Here is an 18,718-nt window from a genome sequence, read left to right on the forward strand (position 1 = left end):
TCTGCAAATCTCCACCTGTGGACCCGGCAGCGACACTGAGCTCTGCACAGCGATCTGCACCGCCGGGCTCCGCGCTGGTGCCTGCAGGGTTAGTCCCGGGACCTCCCCCTCCGGGCCACCCCCGCGCGGCGCCCGTTGGTTTGGCCCAACTCTCGGGGAGTGTTGTTTTGCTCCTCTCCTATTCACAAACACCTTTTGCGCTCAGTTCTTTGCGCAAGCGCCCTCGCCCTCTCCCCCGTTGCAGTGGTCTTACGTAAAGTGCCTAAGCCGCCCGTGAGGTGCGGGCAGGCGAAATGGCTGCGGCGGGGAAGGGGCGGCCGGGCCCGTGAGGGGCCGCTGGAAGCCGCGGAGCTCCGCGGCCGTGCCCTCGGCCGCCCCCCGCCCCTTGAGCTCCTCACGGGGGCCGCCGCCACCCCCGGGGCCGCCGATCCAAAATGGTGCCCGCGCCCCAGCGGGGGCCGACTTCGCCTTCCCCGGCCGCCCTGACGGGCCCGTGGGGCCCAGGGCTCCGCCTCGCCCCTCGGCAGGGGGCGCGCGGTGCCGCCGCCTTTGCCCCTGGAGGCGGGGGCCGGGAGCGCCCAGGCCTGGCCGAGACCCGGGCCCGGCCTTCCCTCAGCGCGCCCCCGGGGGGGAGCTGGGGCTGCCCCTGTGAGGGCTCCCGGGGGGCTCGCTTCTTGCCTCCCAGCTGAGCTCGCTGCTGTGTGAGGAACGGGCACGGAGACGTTCGCTCTTTCGGTCTGGGGATGGGCCCAGTTACACAGAGCCCCGATCTCTCTGCTAGAAATCTCCCCGGGCTTTCAATTTTCCCCTTTTTCCCTTATTTTTTGACCCACAGTGCAGCTCCTGCACTACTCAGTACCACCGTCTTCCCTCTTCTGCCCATCTTTGGGATAAAAGTGCTCGTGAAGGAGCTTGCTGTGCCCCGACTGGTTTGTTACGGGCACCACACGGGTAAGGCCAGCAGAGCGGTGTGCGTTCGGGTCATTGTTACACTCGTGAAGGACAGAGAAGCACAAAATAGGGGGAGAACGATGAGAACCTGGACGTGGCAACAGCAGAACCAGCACTGCCAACATCTTTCTATATTTCAAGGCCGCATTTTTAAACAACGCCCTAAATCCCCTCAGCAACACGGGAACCCCCCAGCCCCCTCCGCCCCCTCCCGCCTCCCCCCGGTACCGCCCCTCCCTGCCGGGGCTGGGCCGGGCGGCACCAATGGCAGGCGGCCTTGTTGGGCGGCGCGCCCATTGGCTGCGTGCGCCGCGTGCGCCCGGCGCCGCTTCCTGCCATGCGGCCCGAGGTGAGCGGCGGGGCCCGGCCCGGGGCCTGGGGGCGCTGCCGGGGCCGGGGGGGGCGCGGCGGGGCTCGGGGCGCCTGTGGCAGGGCTGTGGTGCCCCTGTGGTGCCCCTGTGGTGCCCCTGTGGTGCCTCGCTGCGGGTGGGCGGCGGCTCCTGAGCCGGCCGCAGCTCCGGCGCCCCGCGGGTGACGCTGTGGGAGCGCAGCCCCGGCTGGAGCTGAGCCCTGCGGGTGGGCTCGGCCCGCCCGGCCCTGCTGGGTCGGCGCAGCCTGCGGGGTAACCCGGGGTTCGGCTCTGTGCAGCTGCAGCGTTCGCGAATTCAGCTGCCGGGAGCTTCTGATCTATGAAATGGGTCGTTCGGAGCCATTCCCAAATGATGCAGGTTTTGTTTGTACAGCGAAGGATTCTACGCTTTTAGTGGAGGTAGTGTGGAGGCACCAGAAATTGCTGAAGAGAGCGTGGGTGCAGCAGGGGGGCTCTCTCTGGTGTGCTTCACAGACGGGCTTGTGCCTAAACAGAGCGTTAGTGTATGGATCAGGTCGCCCTGTCAGTGCTCTTCTAATCGGCTTTTCAGCATGAAGAGAAGCAGGACTGGACGAGCTGTAGCCCATCTTGGCCAGTGTTTCAGCTTGAGTGACAGGCTCACATGAGTTCACTTCATGCAATTTCCCTAACCCATCCTCAGGTGTCGGGCTCAGCTCGAGTAGGCTTCATTTAACTTTGAAGGAATTAGAAATTGGCGCTTCGCAGTTTCCCAGATTTAATTTTCTGATCCGATCCCTTTAGGAGATGTTTTATCAGTAAGAAAAGTCTAATTCATCAGTTTCATTACCTGTCGGATAGCTGAGTTGAACCAGGTCATTATCAGCATGTTCTGAAGAAGGTGAAAACATCAGTTTTCTGTTACCATCAAGCACAGAACTCGTGTGATGAAAACTGTGCTTTTCATTCCTTTCTGATGTAATTGCACGAACTAATTGCAGGAGAGATTAGGGAGACTGGCCAATAGGGTGGTAACTTGATGTCCTTTTTAGGCAGAAAAAAAAAGTTGCTCCAAATAGAAGCGTGTTCTTGTATTTCCAGCTGTGCAGGGGTTTATGTGAAGGGCTGGTTGGAATAGAACACTATTACTCAGTTTTAAAAAGTTTTAAAGGTAGTTGAACAGGATTTTTTTTTTTCTCCACCTGTTCTTAGGTCGTTGGTTAGTGTTGCAGTTTTGTTCTGTACGTAAGGCATAACAACTTGCTAGCAAAGGATTCTCAGCAGCAACATTCGGTCTGTAGCTCAGCATCCTGCTCCCAGGCAGCCAGCTTCTCATTTTAAACTTCCATTTCTGGAAAGGATGGAGAGAATGGTTATATTGATTAACTGATGATCAGTTCACAAGTTTGTTATCCCAGAAATTGCCTTGCTTCAAATATCACGACTTAAAAAGACAGGAAACGAGAGGGTCTAATTCTGTGTGAATGTGAAGTAACGCGTTCTTTAACTCTGGGGAGGGCATTTGTAGATGGAGAAAGGAGGCCTCTAGCCTGTGGAGGGAAGGAAGGTCATGCACAAGTCTACACAATAGTTTGTGGAAGAAGGTGGTTGGAACAGAGGTAAGAGACCGATCATAAGCCTCAGAAGGTTGGGAGACTGCTTATATAGGATGCGGTGCGTTCATTTCATTTAACTGCCTGTCACAGTATCTGACGTGTGCTATTAGTTTGTGAGTTCTCAGTTTTCCAAGCAACAAAATCAGTAATGTTTTGAAATCTCCTTTGTGCTGATTATCCGTCCATACATGTTTTATGTTGTCAAGTGCATTTCTGAAATCTCGGTTCACACGTAGTAGGATTTTTATTGATTCTTTCTTGAGTAATTAAATATTTGCTATTGATTGTAATACCCCCAAAACCATATTCTAACTTGCTTTTATGGTTTTAATATTTGTTTTTTTTTTCTTTTCCTTCTAGATAAGAAGCTCAGCAAAAGTTTGAGACTGCTGCAGTACAATCTGTAAACTTTGATGCCTTTCCTATTGAATGTTACTATCTTGTAGAAAAGTGAGTGCCCTTTAATTCTTCAGTGGTGCATTGCCTTAACCCTGAGCTTTTTTTCTCAGCAGAAAATGAACAAAGAAACAAGAATACAAAAAAATGCCCACCACCAACAAACAAACAAAAACCAGGAAAACAACAACCAACCCGTGTGCTTACTAATCTGTATGTAAATTTGGAGTCTTGCTTGAAAGTGGTGTGTCATTGAGCACCTCCCCTATGAAGACAGACCGAGGGAGCTGGGATTGTTCAGCCTGGAGGAGAGAAGGCTTGGGGAGACCTTATAACAACTTTCCAATACCTAAAGGGGGGCTATGAGATGACTGGGGAGGGATTCTGTAAGGGGGTGTACTGATAGGACAAGGGCTAACAGCTTTGAACTGAGAGAGGGTAGATTTAGATGAGATATTTGGAAGAAATTCTTTCCCCAGAGGGTGGTGAGGCCCTGGCCCAGGCTGCCCAGAGGAGCTGTGGCTGCCCCATCCCTGGCAGTGCCCAAGGCCAGGCTGGATGGGGCTGGGGGCAGCCTGGGCTGGGGGCAGGGAGCCCTGCCCATGGCAAGGGTTGGGACAGGGTGGGCTTTGGGGTCCCTTCATGCTTTGGATATGCTGAATTATTTATGCATCAGCATGTGAACTGATGTTTTTCCTGAACACTGAAGTCTTAATTTAACCTGTTGCTCAGCTGAGACGTACATGAGTTTTAAATTGGGTTTGTCTTTTAAGTCAATCTGTCTAAAATTGTGTCCTGTAACTAGGAACAAAAATGTGTGGTAGTGACTAACTTGCATATTAACTATGATCAGTATTTTTTTCCCCCTAATTTTGACTTAATAAACTTCGCTTGTACTGTTGGGAGGTGCGTGTATAAGTTTGTGGCCTGTGGTTGCTGGACACTGGTTTGTGCGTGCAGTGCGCCAGTTGGTAGAAAGGGGCCAAAAGTGATACTGTGACTTACGCATGGAGTCTGTGATACATGAGCAGCTTCCATAGCCCGGTCGCAGTTACAGACCGAACCTTTAATATGTATTTAATTTATTAGATTATGGGGTGTTGACAGCTGGGCCAGTTCTCAAAACCTGTATGGTTATCACTCAGCTTTACTGGTGGAGCTTGATGCAAGTAAAATCTGCAGATCCTCTGGAAGTTAAAACTTTCAGAGGATGCACAGCAGAGGTCCTTGAGCCTTGTCCTTAGCTGTTTGTTCAAATTCTTCTCCCCGTGTTCATCTTCTGTTGTCACGTGTTTCAGTGATGCCATGTGAAGTCTAAGCTCGTTTTAGGTGTTCCTGAGAGTGGTGGACTAAGGAGAAAAAGGACGGTATAAGTCTTTGAAAACATAAATGCTAGGAATAGATGTACAGTGAAAAGTAGCTTCCTTTTAACTAATTTATTTAGTTCCTGTACTAGTTAACAAATTGATGCTGAAAGGTCAGTTTGGACGTGAAAATTCAGAATTTTGAACAATAAAAAAGGGAAAACAAAACACCAACCAACCAAACCCAACCACCAGCAGCCAAAAATAATTCAGCCTGTGACTGTTTTCTATGGAAGCAAAAGTAAAAGCATATTACAAAAATGACTAGTTTAGTGAGTGGAGAATGCTTTTCCCGTTACAAAACGGTGGTGTTAATCTATCAAAATTATTATTATTATTTTCATTATTATTTATTATTATTTAGAATACGGAGCTTGCTTTCATGTTGATACTGGGTCAGTTTCTTTGGAAAAACAAAGATATGGCAGGTTGATACAGATTTGCAAAATAGTTGTGTTTGAGGTCATTTTTTTCTTCCACTTCTGTTAAATGTGTGTTTTCTTTGCTTGGTCTTTGCTGGGAAAGAATGGTTCAACAAGTTCCAGAAAACATCTCTTTCCCAAATGAGGAAGAGAAGATACTGGAGCTCTGGAAAAAACTGAATTGTTTCCAGGAATGCCTAAAGCAGTCGAAGAATAGACCTAGGTAAGAATCATCTAAAAGCTGTTTGTTGCAATGCAAGGTTGGCTTATCTGTAATTACTTTTTTTTGGCCCCAATTCTCTTTGGAGATAGCAGTCTTGGCTAATGTTCTCATGTCAGTTACCATTTATATTTCAGTGTATGAAGAATCAACAGTATACTAGTAGTAGTAATAAAACAGTAGCTTCCTGCTCAGTAAGTTTATAAAATAAATCTCTAGGTAAGAAAGGACAACTCCCATGTCTGCCAGCTGTGGAGCAGCCTGCTGACGTTTTCAGTAGTAACTGTGGTAGAACTGGCAAGCAGGACCTGAAGGAGTTGAGATAATGCCTTTATTTCCTCTGCCAACATAATGCTTGTGTTGGCTGCTAACAGCAGAGCGAGAAATTGATGTTGCCCTGGTACGACATAGGAAGCACAGATACAGTTACCCTGTTTGATTTGATGCTGAAGTTCAATTTAGTTAAGAATGTTGTTTTGTGTTCCAGGTTTAACTTCTATGATGGCCCTCCATTTGCTACTGGGCTACCACACTATGGCCATATTCTTGCAGGAACCATTAAAGACATAGTAACCAGATTTGCTCATCAGAGTGGGTTTCATGTTGACAGAAGGTTTGGCTGGGATTGCCATGGCTTACCTGTGGTATGTGTAAAAGTCTGCCTACAGATATGTCTGTTGGTTCCTCTTTCCATGGTGTTTCCTGCTCATCAGTCATGTTTACGTTGCTCTTACGCCTGGCATGGTTGCTAAAAGAGAAATGGAAGTTCTTTGTCCAGTGTATTGCTCTGGCCTTTGTGTTCTAGCTTCTGGTGCTTTCTGCTGATCATATGCCCTTCTCCAGGCACTCTGTTACTTACTGTAATCATGTATTTATTTGGTATCTATTTCAGAAACCTTTTTTTTCCTTTTCTTAAGATGCTAAAGACATATTCACACTGAAGCTATCCTTTAAAATGTCTGCTTATTTCAGGTGTAGTACTCAATGAAGACTCAGAAGGATAGAGACCCTTCAGCCCATATAATGCATAGAACATTAACTAGAGAAATTATGTGAAAGATTTTGACAGCAGGGTGATTTTTCCTGTTTTTTTTCCTCAATGCTCCCAGGAATATGAGATTGACAAGACCTTAGGTATCAAAGGGCCAGAAGATGTGGCAAAGATGGGCATTGCAGAGTACAACAACCAGTGCAGAGGAATTGTGATGAGGTACTCGAAGGAATGGGAGGTAAGTGAAGGCTCAGTGTGCGTTCTGCTGTATGTTCCATTACAGGATGTAGAACTCTCGTATTTACTGGACCTCTCCTTATTGTGTCTTATGCTGTGGTGAAGCACAGCAGAGGGAGCACTGACTTAAAGAGCAGGTGGTTTTTATGCTAGGTGCATTGGGTCATGATGTGAAGTTGAGAGTGTAACCTTGCAACGTTTTGCAGACCAAAGAGGGGAGGTAGCATCAGTGAGGAGGATTTCTGACTTGAGGTTTTGAAAGGGGTAGGTCCTCAGAATGTGGATGGCATATGAGAGTCACATAGTGGTCCCTTGGTATAAGAGACTGTTTGCAATGACTTCCTCTTCAGAGGTGGATGGAAAGAAGCAACTGCTCTTTGCTATACAGATGTGGTGGTGGGAGTCAACTTCTTCTTAAAGAATTGAACATTACAAAGAGAGACTATACTAACTTGTCTGGATTTCCACTGTGGTGTTGTGATTGGTTTATTCAGAAAACTCATTTGGCTTCATCTGTATAAATTGTTCTGCTGGGGTGAACTTTATCCTTCTGTTTGGTTACATTCATAAATGCCATGTCCTTAACTACACTGTTCTTCACTGGTGATCCTGAAAGGGGAACATAAGGAAAACGTTGTGTTTCAGAACAGGAGGACTGCTGTAATGTCAGGAGGTTATCTGAACGTAACCTGGAGCAGCTCAAAGTGTCTAACTAAATAGATACACTGAACAAATTGTCTCTTCCTTTGTCTTCTTCTGTATAGAAAATTGAAAGTGAAGTCTGACTTGAATTGGTTTTCAAGTGGAGCAAATAAAAGCAACGCACACTAACATCTCTTGGCTTTTCTGGTCCCCACTTTGTTACTGACAGTGTTACTGTCAGAGTGTAGGAATAGTTTCTATTTCTGGAACAGCAGAAGTTCTAGCATCTCATTTTTGGGTCAGAATTGGTGTGGGTAGACCCTCACTCTTCCAAGAGAGTCTTGGTGTAAACTTTGCAATCCATGAAAATAGTGAAGGAGAGGAGAGAGCATTGGTCTTTGTAGACTCCCTTTATGTTAGAGAGCTGTTCTAAGTAGTTGGGTTTGATATTTTCTTGGATGCATGGTTTTATTTGTAGCTCTTGATAGTATTTGTTCTGTACATAGGACCTGGTACTTCTTCATTTTGTCCTTAGCATGTTTTTCTTTCTGTATATATGTTTACAATAGTTATGAATGGGAAAGAGGAGGTATGCATGAAAACAGTTAGAGTGGGCCAGAATAAAGTATGTTTAACCCATTTGTATTTGCTACTAGTCTGGTACGGATGTGAAGTGATGACCTTTTTCTATGTGGCTTTCTGGAGGTAAGGCACAGCCCAGGTGCTTTTCCTGGCTGTGCCACAGTGACAGCAGGTGATAGCAAGTGCCCACAGATGAGGGGAAGGAGGGATCAGACTTTTTCAGCTTGCAGCAAGCACAGGGCCTTTCTAGTTTGAAGAACTGTAATTCCTCTATAAAATTGAGGCTTACAGTAAACCTTTATCTTCACCATTACTTGTTTCTTTTACCAGGCATAATAATCCTTTTTTTTCCTTCCCGTGATCCAGAGGCTGGTCTACCTCATTATGCTATGTGTTCTCTAGTCCTGCTCTATTCGTTTTGATTGAAATATACATTTATTGTTTGAGTGTTGTTTGTCTTGTGCCCTTGAGAGCATTTTGAAGCTATGGCTAGTGTCCAAAGAAACTACTATCATTGCTAAAATAGCTGCAACCTAAAATTGAGCAAGTGACTGGGTTAAAAGAACAGGGTTTGTTCTTCTAAATAAACAGTCATTCATCCATACTTAAATTTCATATTTCAATGATGTTAATCATTCTTGGTTGCTTTTAAAAATAAAAATGGGCGTTGTTCTAGTTGATGTTATTTTCCTTATGTCACTATTAACTCTACATTCAGCAAATGGTATTTTACAGTGCTGTTTAGTCTGAATTAACAGTAGTCTTCTTAACAGTAAACAGATTTTGTATTTTGTTCTGTGGGAACAGTTGAACATGTAAGTGTGCATATCAACGCACGAACATGTATTTCAGATGATAATAAGTGGTTTATTTTTTTTATATAATTGTCTGGTAAAGTTAAAATAGGAATTTTAAGTTAAAAAAGGAATTCTCAAAATTCCTCCAGGAAATAGTGTTTATTTTTTTGTTCGGAGCAGCTAAAAAAGTTAAAACATTGTGAAAAAGAAGTTTCTTGGATGCATGAGATCTTTGAGACCAAATATAATACTCCAGCTTCTTGGATCCTTGTAGTGATCAGCTGTAGGCTTTGGATCTTAATAATGGAATGTCAGAGTGGCTTAAAAGAAAAGACCTACATATTTTAGGAACTCAGGTATGCTATGAAACTATAGAAGTGAGAGAAATCATTGGCTCTCATCACTCTACCAGTTTGCCATTCAGCGTGACCTGCCTGCATGTAACAGTATCAGGATAGATGTTTCCGGGCTCAGTTATTCGTAGAGCTAACAGTTCAAAAATTGCAAATTAGGAAAGTACCCTGTCCCGGGTGGACTCCATAGCTAGTTTACTACTCTTTAGTTTTCATATCCTGTGCCAGTAGGCCTGAACACATCTGTCCTGAGACAGGGACTAGTGCCTGTCAGTGTCGTGATCTCTGCTGGCAGCCCTTTCATACCTTTGGGAAGTCAAGGAAGGCAGTTGGCCCTGAAAACATTTTTGGTAACTTCTTGTGACACACCCATTTCTTTCATAATTTCCTTGTCTTCTGCACACATCATATTTTGGTAAAAACTGGAAGCTGACAGACGGTGTTCCAGGTTTCACTGTCTCTGGAACCAGTAGCTTTAAAAAGGGAAAACAAGACCCCTGTAGTCAGTAGCAATTCTCAGGTGTTTGAACCACAGCTGAACCTTGAAAATGCATTTCTGTTCCACCACCATTTCTATTTAGTAGTGTCAAACATATTTGACTATTCTGTGGTCTTGAATCTAAACAATTATGGTTTCATTCTTTGGTTGTCTTTGTTTAAATACATTGTTTTGAGCTATGTCAGGCTTAAACATTTCATAGAACTGTTAAGTGTTTTGCTGATATGGGACAAACGCTGCACTCCTAAAATAAAGCTTTTTACAGAATAAGTAGTGGAAATGCACTGTGATCTTTAATGTTAAGATGTCTGTTAATCTGATTTCTTAACAGTTCAATGTAACCAGATTAGGACGTTGGATTGATTTTGAAAATGACTATAAAACTCTTTATCCTGAGTTCATGGAGTCTGTGTGGTAAGTTAACTCATATACCTTGCACATATGCTCTACGAATGTAAAATGTTAAGAAGGCTTCAGTTACTGTAACCGGTATTGATCCATATGTCGCTAGAACTGTTTTGAAATGTGCCAAGTTCAGATAAACAGTGGGAAAAATACAGAAGGCAAAGGGGGTGTGAAATCTCTTGATGCCTGTTTGAGGGAATTAATTGAACTGCTTTTTCTTTGAGGATAGTAGGGATTTTCAAACTAAAATAAGTATGGGCAAAATAAAATAAGTATTTCAAAGTAAGTATGAACAAGACTACTCTTACTCCTGAAGTTGTACTACTCCATGTCAACCTCAAAGCAGTTCTGGTGACATATGGATGAATGTGTTCCTTGCTCCATTTAGGAAGTTCTCTTTAACTTCTTGATTTTCTTCACAGTGTTAACTTTAAACTCTGTTCAGTAAACCCCCTTCTTTAAGCTTGAACTTAGAGGCTCGGAATCTGCTGTTAGATGTTCTTGGCAGTATAATTTGACAGCTGTCTGGGACTCCTGTTGCAGAGTTAACTTCAAGAATTTTGGCAACATTTTCAGAATGACTGTTGGAATTCTAAAAGACAAGATGACCTTTGAGGTTGAGGAAAAACAAACTGAGCTGACACAGTGGAAAACTGGCAACAATGAGTACTTCAGGTGCTAGAGTTAAAAGGTGAATTATGGGGAAAGGTTTGGCTGAGTGTATGCTGACAAAAAGCCATTGAAAAGTAAATTATATGTATAATAAAGTATTATTTATGTTCTTTAGTTTTATTAATAACCTTTCTTTATAGAGCTGTGTAGTTGGTTTTATATGTAATTAAATGGTTCGTATAGGTATGCTAAAGGATTGATAAAACCTCCAGGTGGCTCTGGAACAATTACAGAGGACTGAAGTACCAGTGAATTTTTGATGAGCATTGCAGGGATAATAGGAAGGAAGTAGATGTATAACTAGCTGAAGAATCCCTGCTTAATGATAAAGCTAAGACTGACAAGAAAGCCAAGGCTGGCAAGAAACCTACCTCTTGTAAGATTATTTGGATCCAGACTTTGCATCTGAAATCTCTGTGATATGAGAGATTTCGGGAAGCATGTATGCAGACAGCCTTCTAATTCTGTGCTTTTTGCTTCCTGGTGCTACTTTTTTTCTGCATAATCATGTTGCAAAATATGCTTTTAAAAGGCTGTTTTAAAAAATAGGATTGTCTATGAAGTCTAGGTCTTGAAGGGACATACAGTACCATTGCCAACCTGCTCGCACAGAGCAGGAGGTGGAACCACTGGTGTTTACACAGAGTGGATGGAGGAGGGAAATGAAAAAGGAATGCAGGAAGCCTGCCCCAAGGCTAAGGGAGATAAGGATTGGAGAGCACTCTAGTTACAGTAGTGCTTTTGACAACATAATGTAAATTTTTCTAAAGGAAGTCAGGTGGTTACCAACACAATCAGCAAACTGAAAATCTGTGTCATTCAAGATGCATTTTGTCTATTAGGATTATTCATTTGAATGGTAGATTCAAGTGCACTTCTTAAAACTGATCTGTTTTAATGATTTTTTTCATTTAAACAAATTTAAAAAATTTGTAATATTTTAGTGCCTGGATAAGTATGGAACAGAAGCTGCAGATTAATTTCTGCACTAACTGAAATCTGGTGACCGTATTGACCTATCCAATGTTTTTCTTGCTATGTTCTGCCTGTGGAACTAGAATACTACTCTTACACACACAAAAAAACCCACTGATATAACAGCAGTAAGCGTGGCAACCATGGATTTTTTGTGGTTAAAATGTGGTAAGGATTTTGTATTCAGGCTTTCCATCAGTTAAACCTATATGGTTAAGTTACTTTTTTGGTTCTAACTCTTCCTCGGGCTGGCCGTTCCAGAGTGGCCTCAAGTAGAATTTCTGTTGTTCTGTGAAATGTAATGGGTTTGTGTAATATTTGTACAGCTCACAAGACAGATGCAGTGGAATTGAGAGCAACTTGATATAACCTTAAATTTTTTACTGACCTCAGATTGGTCTGAGAAGTGTATGAGCTTTGAAGAAAGAACAGGAACTTCTAAATTTTTTTTTTTTTTTTGCCACTGGCTCATTACATGGTTTTCAGGCTTGTAGATAGTTTGCATCTTGAGAACAGTTCTCTCTGGCCATTGAAGAGGAAAAAGTCAGAAGTGTCAAGGAGAGGAGGGGAGAGCTCAGTGGTCAGAACTGCGGCATGTTTCGGATCTGATGATTTGCAATGTTTTTTTTGACCTTTGGGCACGTAGGTTTTGTTAATCAGCTTTCTATTTCCATCTAGTGGCTAAAATTACCCTTTGCAGTTTGAACATAAATCAGTTTTAAAAACAGTTGAAAGCTTCGTGTGTGTTTCTGAAAGACTTGCTTGTACAGTGCAAAACCACACAGTGCTCATGCCACACTGGTGACAGAAACATCTGCTATCTGCTTTTGTGCTCTAAGATGTTCTTTAACCCTTTTGCAATATTGCGAGCAAGTGGGTGAGAGGAAAAAAGAAAAAATCATTCCTAGTTACAACAGGAAATGAGTACTTGATGGGATTGAGATAATGGTTATGCTGTATACCGTGAACACGCAGCATGGGGCTCCTGTCAGTGACAGGGCTTTTTTTTTCCTCCACCTGAACCATCTCAGTTGCTGCAGTTTGTTTCCCCGTTAGGGTTGTTGTTTAGAGAGGACCTCAGATTTCTTCCTTGACAGAAGTGGCCTTTGGCCTCGCTGCCCTTCGATGTTCTGTAAGTGTCAGGCTCGGGGTGCCCCTGTCTTGCTCCTATGCTACAGCCGAAGAGGTTCTAGGTAGCTCTCAAAACTGGAACCTTTGCCTTGGGTTGCCTGGCTGTTGTACCACTGCTCACTACGTGTAGCTTTGCTTTCCTTTTGGCCTGAGGTTTTTCCATACTGTTGAGCTGTGTTACTAAACGTCATTGTCCAGCTGCCCTTGGTGTAAGGATGCATGTAACTGGAATGTCGTGACCCTGTTTTTTCCCCCCTCATGTGTAAGTCGTACAAGTTGTTTTCTGACTTTATTTTTTTCTGCGTGGGGAACTCATCCAGCACTAAAACAGAATGACTTCAAAACAACAAATCTATGGGTCCTCATAGGAACCACTGCTGTAATTTGTGTATTCCATGACATTTCAGTGATTTGCTACAGGGATAGTGTTCACAAGGAAGAAGTCTGCTTTGTACGTTTTTCTAGTATTTGAGTTCTTTTCACACTTCAATTTCTTCCATGCATTTAGTTGTCTAGTTCCAAGGTGGTGGTGATCATACCATGACAGTCCTTATTTCATCTCCTTTTATTTTAAAGGAGGAATGGTCTGAGCTCCTGTTTAGTTAGATGATCTTTGGGGTAAGTCTAGCATCAGTTTTGCATATTTTTATTTTCTGTTATAAGTGCATTTTTCACTTCTGACATAATCCAGAATCATTCGGTGCACTGATACAAAGATTACAGCAGGAAATGTCCTTATTTATGCTAGTTGAGAGCCTGGAGGGTAGAGCTGGAGCAAAATGAGCTCTGTATGCTGGGATTTTAAAGCTTTCCCTCCTAGTTGGACATAAGACTTGATGATACTGTACTTAAAAATTCGTAGGCCCCAGAATAAATGCTTCTTCTGTCTGTCATATGAAGGTGTCTTATAAAGATATTATTCTAAAGATAGGCTTTCTGTGTTTGGTATTGGACTGAGCGCTCCTCTTATGGTTATGCTTTCTTGATTCGTGTCCAGTATTGTTTCAGTACTCCTTTTGGTTTTGCTTTTTTTCCCTGTTTTTTTTCATCCCCACGTGTCTGTCTTTGATCATAGCTTCCTTTTTATTTGATTACATCTTGTCTTTCAAGCATTGCTTCTGACTCATGGGAGAGCCTTTTCCACAGAATCTCTGCTCCTTGGGCAAGGAGTTGTAACTGCATGCATTGTGCCATTGTGCAACAATCCCACCTAAGCATGGTTTTCACTTGGATGTAGCAGATGCCAGCTTGTATCGTATCGATTCTGACCTGAACACCTCATGGGCCTGCGCTAATGAATGTGCCGTTAGAAACAGAGGGGTGTTGGAATGGAGTGAAACTTGGGAATCTCACAGGGAACGTTCATACCACAATTCCCCAAAGACACGATAATTTCACGGCTCCCAGTTTTACGTGCCATAGTCTACAGGGTGATGGTTGGCTGATAACTGGGACATGTACAGCCCAACAATATGCCTGGCTGCGTAGATCGTAACCCCTTCTGGACAATGTGATTAAGCCAAACGTGCTTACTGGAATTCTGTTATTTTTCTAATCCATCTAATGGGAGTGCAAGTGAGGCTGAAGCTGACACGTGCGTGTGATCCCTCTGCACAGATGGGATTGGCAGCAAGCTTTATTGTGATGGTGGCTGGGGACTGGGGCCACGACGTCGGGCTGGAGCACGGCTGCTCCCGCGGCGTTGTTCAGGCCGGCTGTAGGGATTTGAGGCCCGACGTTGTAACCGGGAGTGGCTTCGCGTCCGGACAGGCCCGGCGTGGCTGCAGTGGCTGCTGCGTTCAGGCACCGGGGAATCGCTGGAGGACCCCGATGCCGTTTCGCTCTCAGAGCTGCTGCTGCTGCTGCTGCTCTGAGCACAGGGGGATGCAGCACGTCTGCTCCCACGCTGTCTCCAGGGCCGGCTCTGGGTATTTGTGGCCTGATGTAATGGGGAGCGGCTTCTTGCCCGGGCCGTCCCCTGCTGGCTGGAGCATCGTCTCCGTTTACGCCTTGGGGATCCACTGGAGGACCCCGATGCCACCTGCCTGGGAGATCGGGTGGTGCTGCTGCTCGCAGCACCGGTTTGTGGTGCATGGCTGCTCCTGTGGCGTCTTCTGGGCCTGTTGCAGGTGTCTTGGGCCTGATGTAAACATGGGCAAATTGTCCTCTGCTCTGTCCCCTGCTGCCTGGTGGGGCTGCTGCTCTCAGGTACCAGGGAACTGTAGGATGGCCCTGGTGCTGCCTGGCTGCTGGTGCTGCAGCTGCTGCTTTCAGGTGCTGGGGAGCCATAGGAGGGCCCCAGAACATCCAGACTGGAGGTGCCAGGGCTGGCGAGCCCCAGGTTGGCACGGCAAGCCGTAATGCAGGAACTGCTGGAGGTTCCTGGTGCTGTTTCACTGTCAGAGCGGCTACTGCTGTCACTGCTGCTCTGAGCACTAGGGGTTGTAGCAGGTCTGCTGCCACACCGTCTTCCAGTCTGCCTCTGGATATTTGGAGCCCGATGTTGTAACGGTGAGTGGCTTCTTCTCTGGGGTCACCCCTGCTGGCTGGAGGATCGTCGCCGTTTACGCCTTGGGGATCCACTGGGGGACCCCGATGCCGCCTGCCTGGCAGATCGGGTGGTGCTGCTGCTCCCAGCACTGGTCTGTGGTTCATGGCATCTCCTGCGGCGTCTTTGGGGCTGGCTCTGGGCATCTGTGGCCTGATGTTCCAGCGGTGAGCGGCTTCTTCTCTGGGGTCGTCCCCGCTGGCTGGGAGGGAGTCTGCCTTCGGGCACCATGGAGTGACTGGAGGTTCCTGGTGCCCTCTGTCTGGCCAAGCTGGGCGTGCTGCTCTCAGCGCTGGGTTCTGCAGCACAGCTCCTCGTGCGGCTTCTTCCAGGATCATTACAGGTGTCCTGGGCCTGACGTACAGGTTGGCTGATTGCCCTCTCTTCTGTTGCTGGCCTTCCACTCTCAGTCCCCTGGGAGCTGTGGGATGGCCCTGGTGCTGCCTGGCTGCTGCTGCTGCTGCTGAGGCTGCTGCTTTCGGGTGCTGGGGAGCCATGGGAGGGCCCCGGAGCCTCTGCACTGGAGGTGCTAGAGCTGGCGAGCCCCTGGTTGGCACTGGAGGCTGTAAGAGGAGGCAGGAAGGTGAGTGGGATGGACTTCCAGACCCATGGCAGTAGAGGCTCTGCTCCGTCCTGGGTCAGAGAGACTCTGGCAAGGCTGCCCTGAGCCCCTGCAGCCCAGCAGCATGCGGCCTGTGCGTCTTACCGTTGTCCACGCCAGCGCAGCTGGCACACTCCCAGGTGCCTGCTCTGTTGGTCAAGTTGGAGCAGCGCCGGTGGGTGCCTTCGGCAGCACAGGAGCGGCACAGGAGCAGCTGCCAGGGCCTGGGGAAGAAGCAAAGGGTTGTGGGTGTGAGGACAAAGCGTCTGAGGCAGGGAGTGGCTGGCACATCCCTTCTGCTCTGTCCTGCCTCCCCCAGCCTGCAGCGATGCTGAGGTCCCGTGCAGACCATCAGCTTGCTCCCTCCTCACGTCCTTCTCCTACACAGTTTCTTGAGAGCAGGGTGGGACCAGAGCTCGTTTTCTTCCCCAGACATAGCAGGAGATGTTAGAAAGCCACCTTCTGGAAAGGCCCTGTGTTGCGTCTCCTGCACCTGAAGCAGCCCTCAGAGTCAACCCAAAAGAGTCTCTCCAGCAGACCCCGTTAGCGTGTGACTGTCTCATGTCAGGGACCCCAGGAAGTGCCCCCAGAGCTGCAGGAACCTCTGGGGGGGAACAGGCTGTGCTCAGATGATGGTTGGGTGCAGGCAGGCAGCCTGGGGACTCAGGCAGCCCTCGTACAATGCAGGGTGACACACAGGGCATGGAGCCTGTGGCTGCTGCACCTCAAGGTGAACGGCCCTGCTCTCAGCAGCCCCAATCAGCTCTCCAGAATTCATGGAATCATAGAATAGCCCAAGTTGGAAGGAACCCACAAGGACCATCAAGTCCAACTCCTGACTCCACAGAGGTCTACCCAGACTATGTGATTAAGATCACAGTCCAATCACTTCTTAAACTCCGACAGGCTCGGTGCCATTACTGCGTCCCTGGGGAGCCTGTTCCAGTGCACGACAACCCTCTCAGTGAAGAACCTCTTCCTGATATCCAGCCTGAATCTCCCCTGTCACAGCTTGACACCACTCCCTTGGGTCCTATCACTGGTCGCTAAAGGGAAGAGATCGATGCCTGCCCCTCCACTCCCCTTGTGAGGAAGCTGTAGGCCGCCATGTGGTCCCCCCTCAGCCTCCTCTTCTCCAGGCTGAACAGGCCCAGTGCCCTCAGCCGCTCCTCATACGTCTCCCCCTCTAGGACCTTCTTTGTAGCCCTTCTCTGGACACTCTCCAACAGTTTCATGTCCTTTTTGTACTGTGGTGCCCAGAACTGCACACAGTGCTGGAGGTGAGGCTGTGCAGAGCAGAGAGGGACACCTCCCTTGACTGTGCTTGGTGCACCCCAGGGTATGGTAGGCTCACCTGGCTGCCAGTATTTGAGTGTTTGAATATTGCATTGGCTAATTCAGTAGCTTTTGGAAGCCCAAGTTCGCTTTGTGATGTTCACACGTTGTGTATATGACTGTGATCAATGTTGTAGTATGCTCCAGTTTCTAGGATGTTACACCTGGTGAGTGTAACTTGGGGTCTTGGGTACTCACTGGGTCAGAGCGGTTGTCATCCCCTCATGGCACCTAAGGGACAATAAATGTTTGTTTCCCGTTTGTCATTCTGTTTAGAAGTTGGCAATCTTTCACCTTTAGGGAGCAGGATCTGTGTTAACAAAGACTGAGACATGCACCTGGAGCTCCTTTTTCCCAAACCTTATTTTTCTTCCGTGAAGTAGAGTAAGTGTTGCATAGCTGAGAGGATACAACTAAATTGGCATTGCGTTTGAGGAGAATTGTGCCCGAATTAAGGGAACGTTCCTTGATCTCTGATCTTTTTGGGGTAAACCTTTTCTGCTTGTCAGCAGAAAGGAGCTGTGTGGTTTTGTAATTTTTTTTTCTTTTCAGAGGGAGGTCAGTTTCAGTTTTGGTGTATCATTCTAGAGTCCCTTTCTTGCAAATTGCCAGTGTTTTGCTATCAAAGGGATTTAAAGAGATTTTGGTAAGTTACTGTCTGAAGTCCTGTGTTGAATTGTTAAGCAAAATGTGCTGTCTGTAACAGGTAAGGGACTCCTGTTAGACGTAGGGTAGTCTCCAGCAGTTGCTTTGTTTTAAGAGGGCAGTGCTGCTAGCAGAAAGGTCTTTGACAGTTGTCATCTGTGCACTTCTCATGATCGCACAGGAACTGATCTCAAGGGCTTTTTATTGAGGAAACCAATTATGTGGTTTTCAAGATAACAGCTGTTTTTATGGTGATAACGAGGGCTATTACATCAAGCAGAAGTCTCAACTTCATAATTCTCACTGCTTTGTTGGAATAGTTTTCTGAAAGGAGCAGTTCTGGTCAGCTGTAAACGTGTGATTTGAATTCGGTGGTTAGAATGCTCACCAGCTCGTCTGGCTTCAGAAAAACCGGGGTGCTCTTGTTTTGCAGCGAGTCAGAATGGCCGCAAGAGGGAGATGCTGGCTTGGATTTGTAACTTTGCAGCTCCATCTAGCGTTCACCTTGTCTGAAGCTTACATATTTACAGCTGAATTAAATATTCAGTGTTTCACTAAGGAGTTTTCTTCTATGCTGGTAGTAGGCAGTGTTCTTTAGAAAGTGAAGCTAAAGTGAAGCTTTTTTTTCCCCTGTAGATATTTTAGTTAACTGTTTTTGAAAGGCAAGTAGAACACCTTCAGTATAAATGCTGTCGCTTGTCACACTCTGCATTAATTAGGCTCTGAGGTGGTAAGCATACATTTAAATTTTAACTTGCATAAAAACTTCTACAGTTAGCCAGCTGAAATGTATATGCAGAAAGTTGATGAAACTACATTAAGAAATCTCTCTATATTTTTGAGACACTTAGATTTAAGTTGAAGCAGTCTCAGTTGTAAAACACATGCACCCACTGCTGTGCTTTGGATTTGAGTTAGGGTCAAGCTACAACTTGACCATTGGTGACGTTTTCTGCTTTAATAAGGTCACTTCTGAGTTGTGTGTGGAAGGTAAGCCACCTCTGTTGG

The 18,718-nt window shown here is 46.2% G+C and overlaps 1 protein-coding gene and 1 non-coding gene across 4 annotated transcripts in view; both read left to right on the plus strand.

Annotated features, from left to right (window-relative positions):
- The first annotated feature begins 1,168 nt into the window (after positions 1 to 1,168).
- The window catches only part of IARS1 (isoleucyl-tRNA synthetase 1), a 102,373-nt gene continuing 84,823 nt past the window's right edge, over positions 1,169 to 18,718 (plus strand). Inside the window, exons 1-6 of one of the 3 annotated variants that reach the window (XM_068695151.1) lie at positions 1,169 to 1,300; positions 3,256 to 3,345; positions 5,181 to 5,300; positions 5,785 to 5,941; positions 6,407 to 6,526; positions 9,730 to 9,812. In XM_068695151.1, the coding sequence (XP_068551252.1) occupies positions 5,182 to 5,300; positions 5,785 to 5,941; positions 6,407 to 6,526; positions 9,730 to 9,812 (479 nt within the window). In that variant the 5' untranslated portion in view covers positions 1,169 to 1,300; positions 3,256 to 3,345; position 5,181. Of the gene's footprint in view, positions 1,301 to 1,367; positions 1,721 to 1,792; positions 2,899 to 3,255; positions 3,346 to 5,180; positions 5,301 to 5,784; positions 5,942 to 6,406; positions 6,527 to 9,729; positions 9,813 to 18,718 lie in introns of those variants that run through there. The other 2 variants (XM_068695153.1, XM_068695152.1) reach the window with 2 other exon arrangements.
- LOC137862786 (small nucleolar RNA SNORA84) lies at positions 4,216 to 4,350 on the plus strand. The gene has a single exon (XR_011100524.1). It is a non-coding gene; the product is annotated as a small nucleolar RNA SNORA84 (small nucleolar RNA).

Source organism: Anas acuta, chromosome 11 (genome assembly GCF_963932015.1).
Source record: "Anas acuta chromosome 11, bAnaAcu1.1, whole genome shotgun sequence".
NCBI classification, from domain to species: domain Eukaryota; kingdom Metazoa; phylum Chordata; class Aves; order Anseriformes; family Anatidae; genus Anas; species Anas acuta.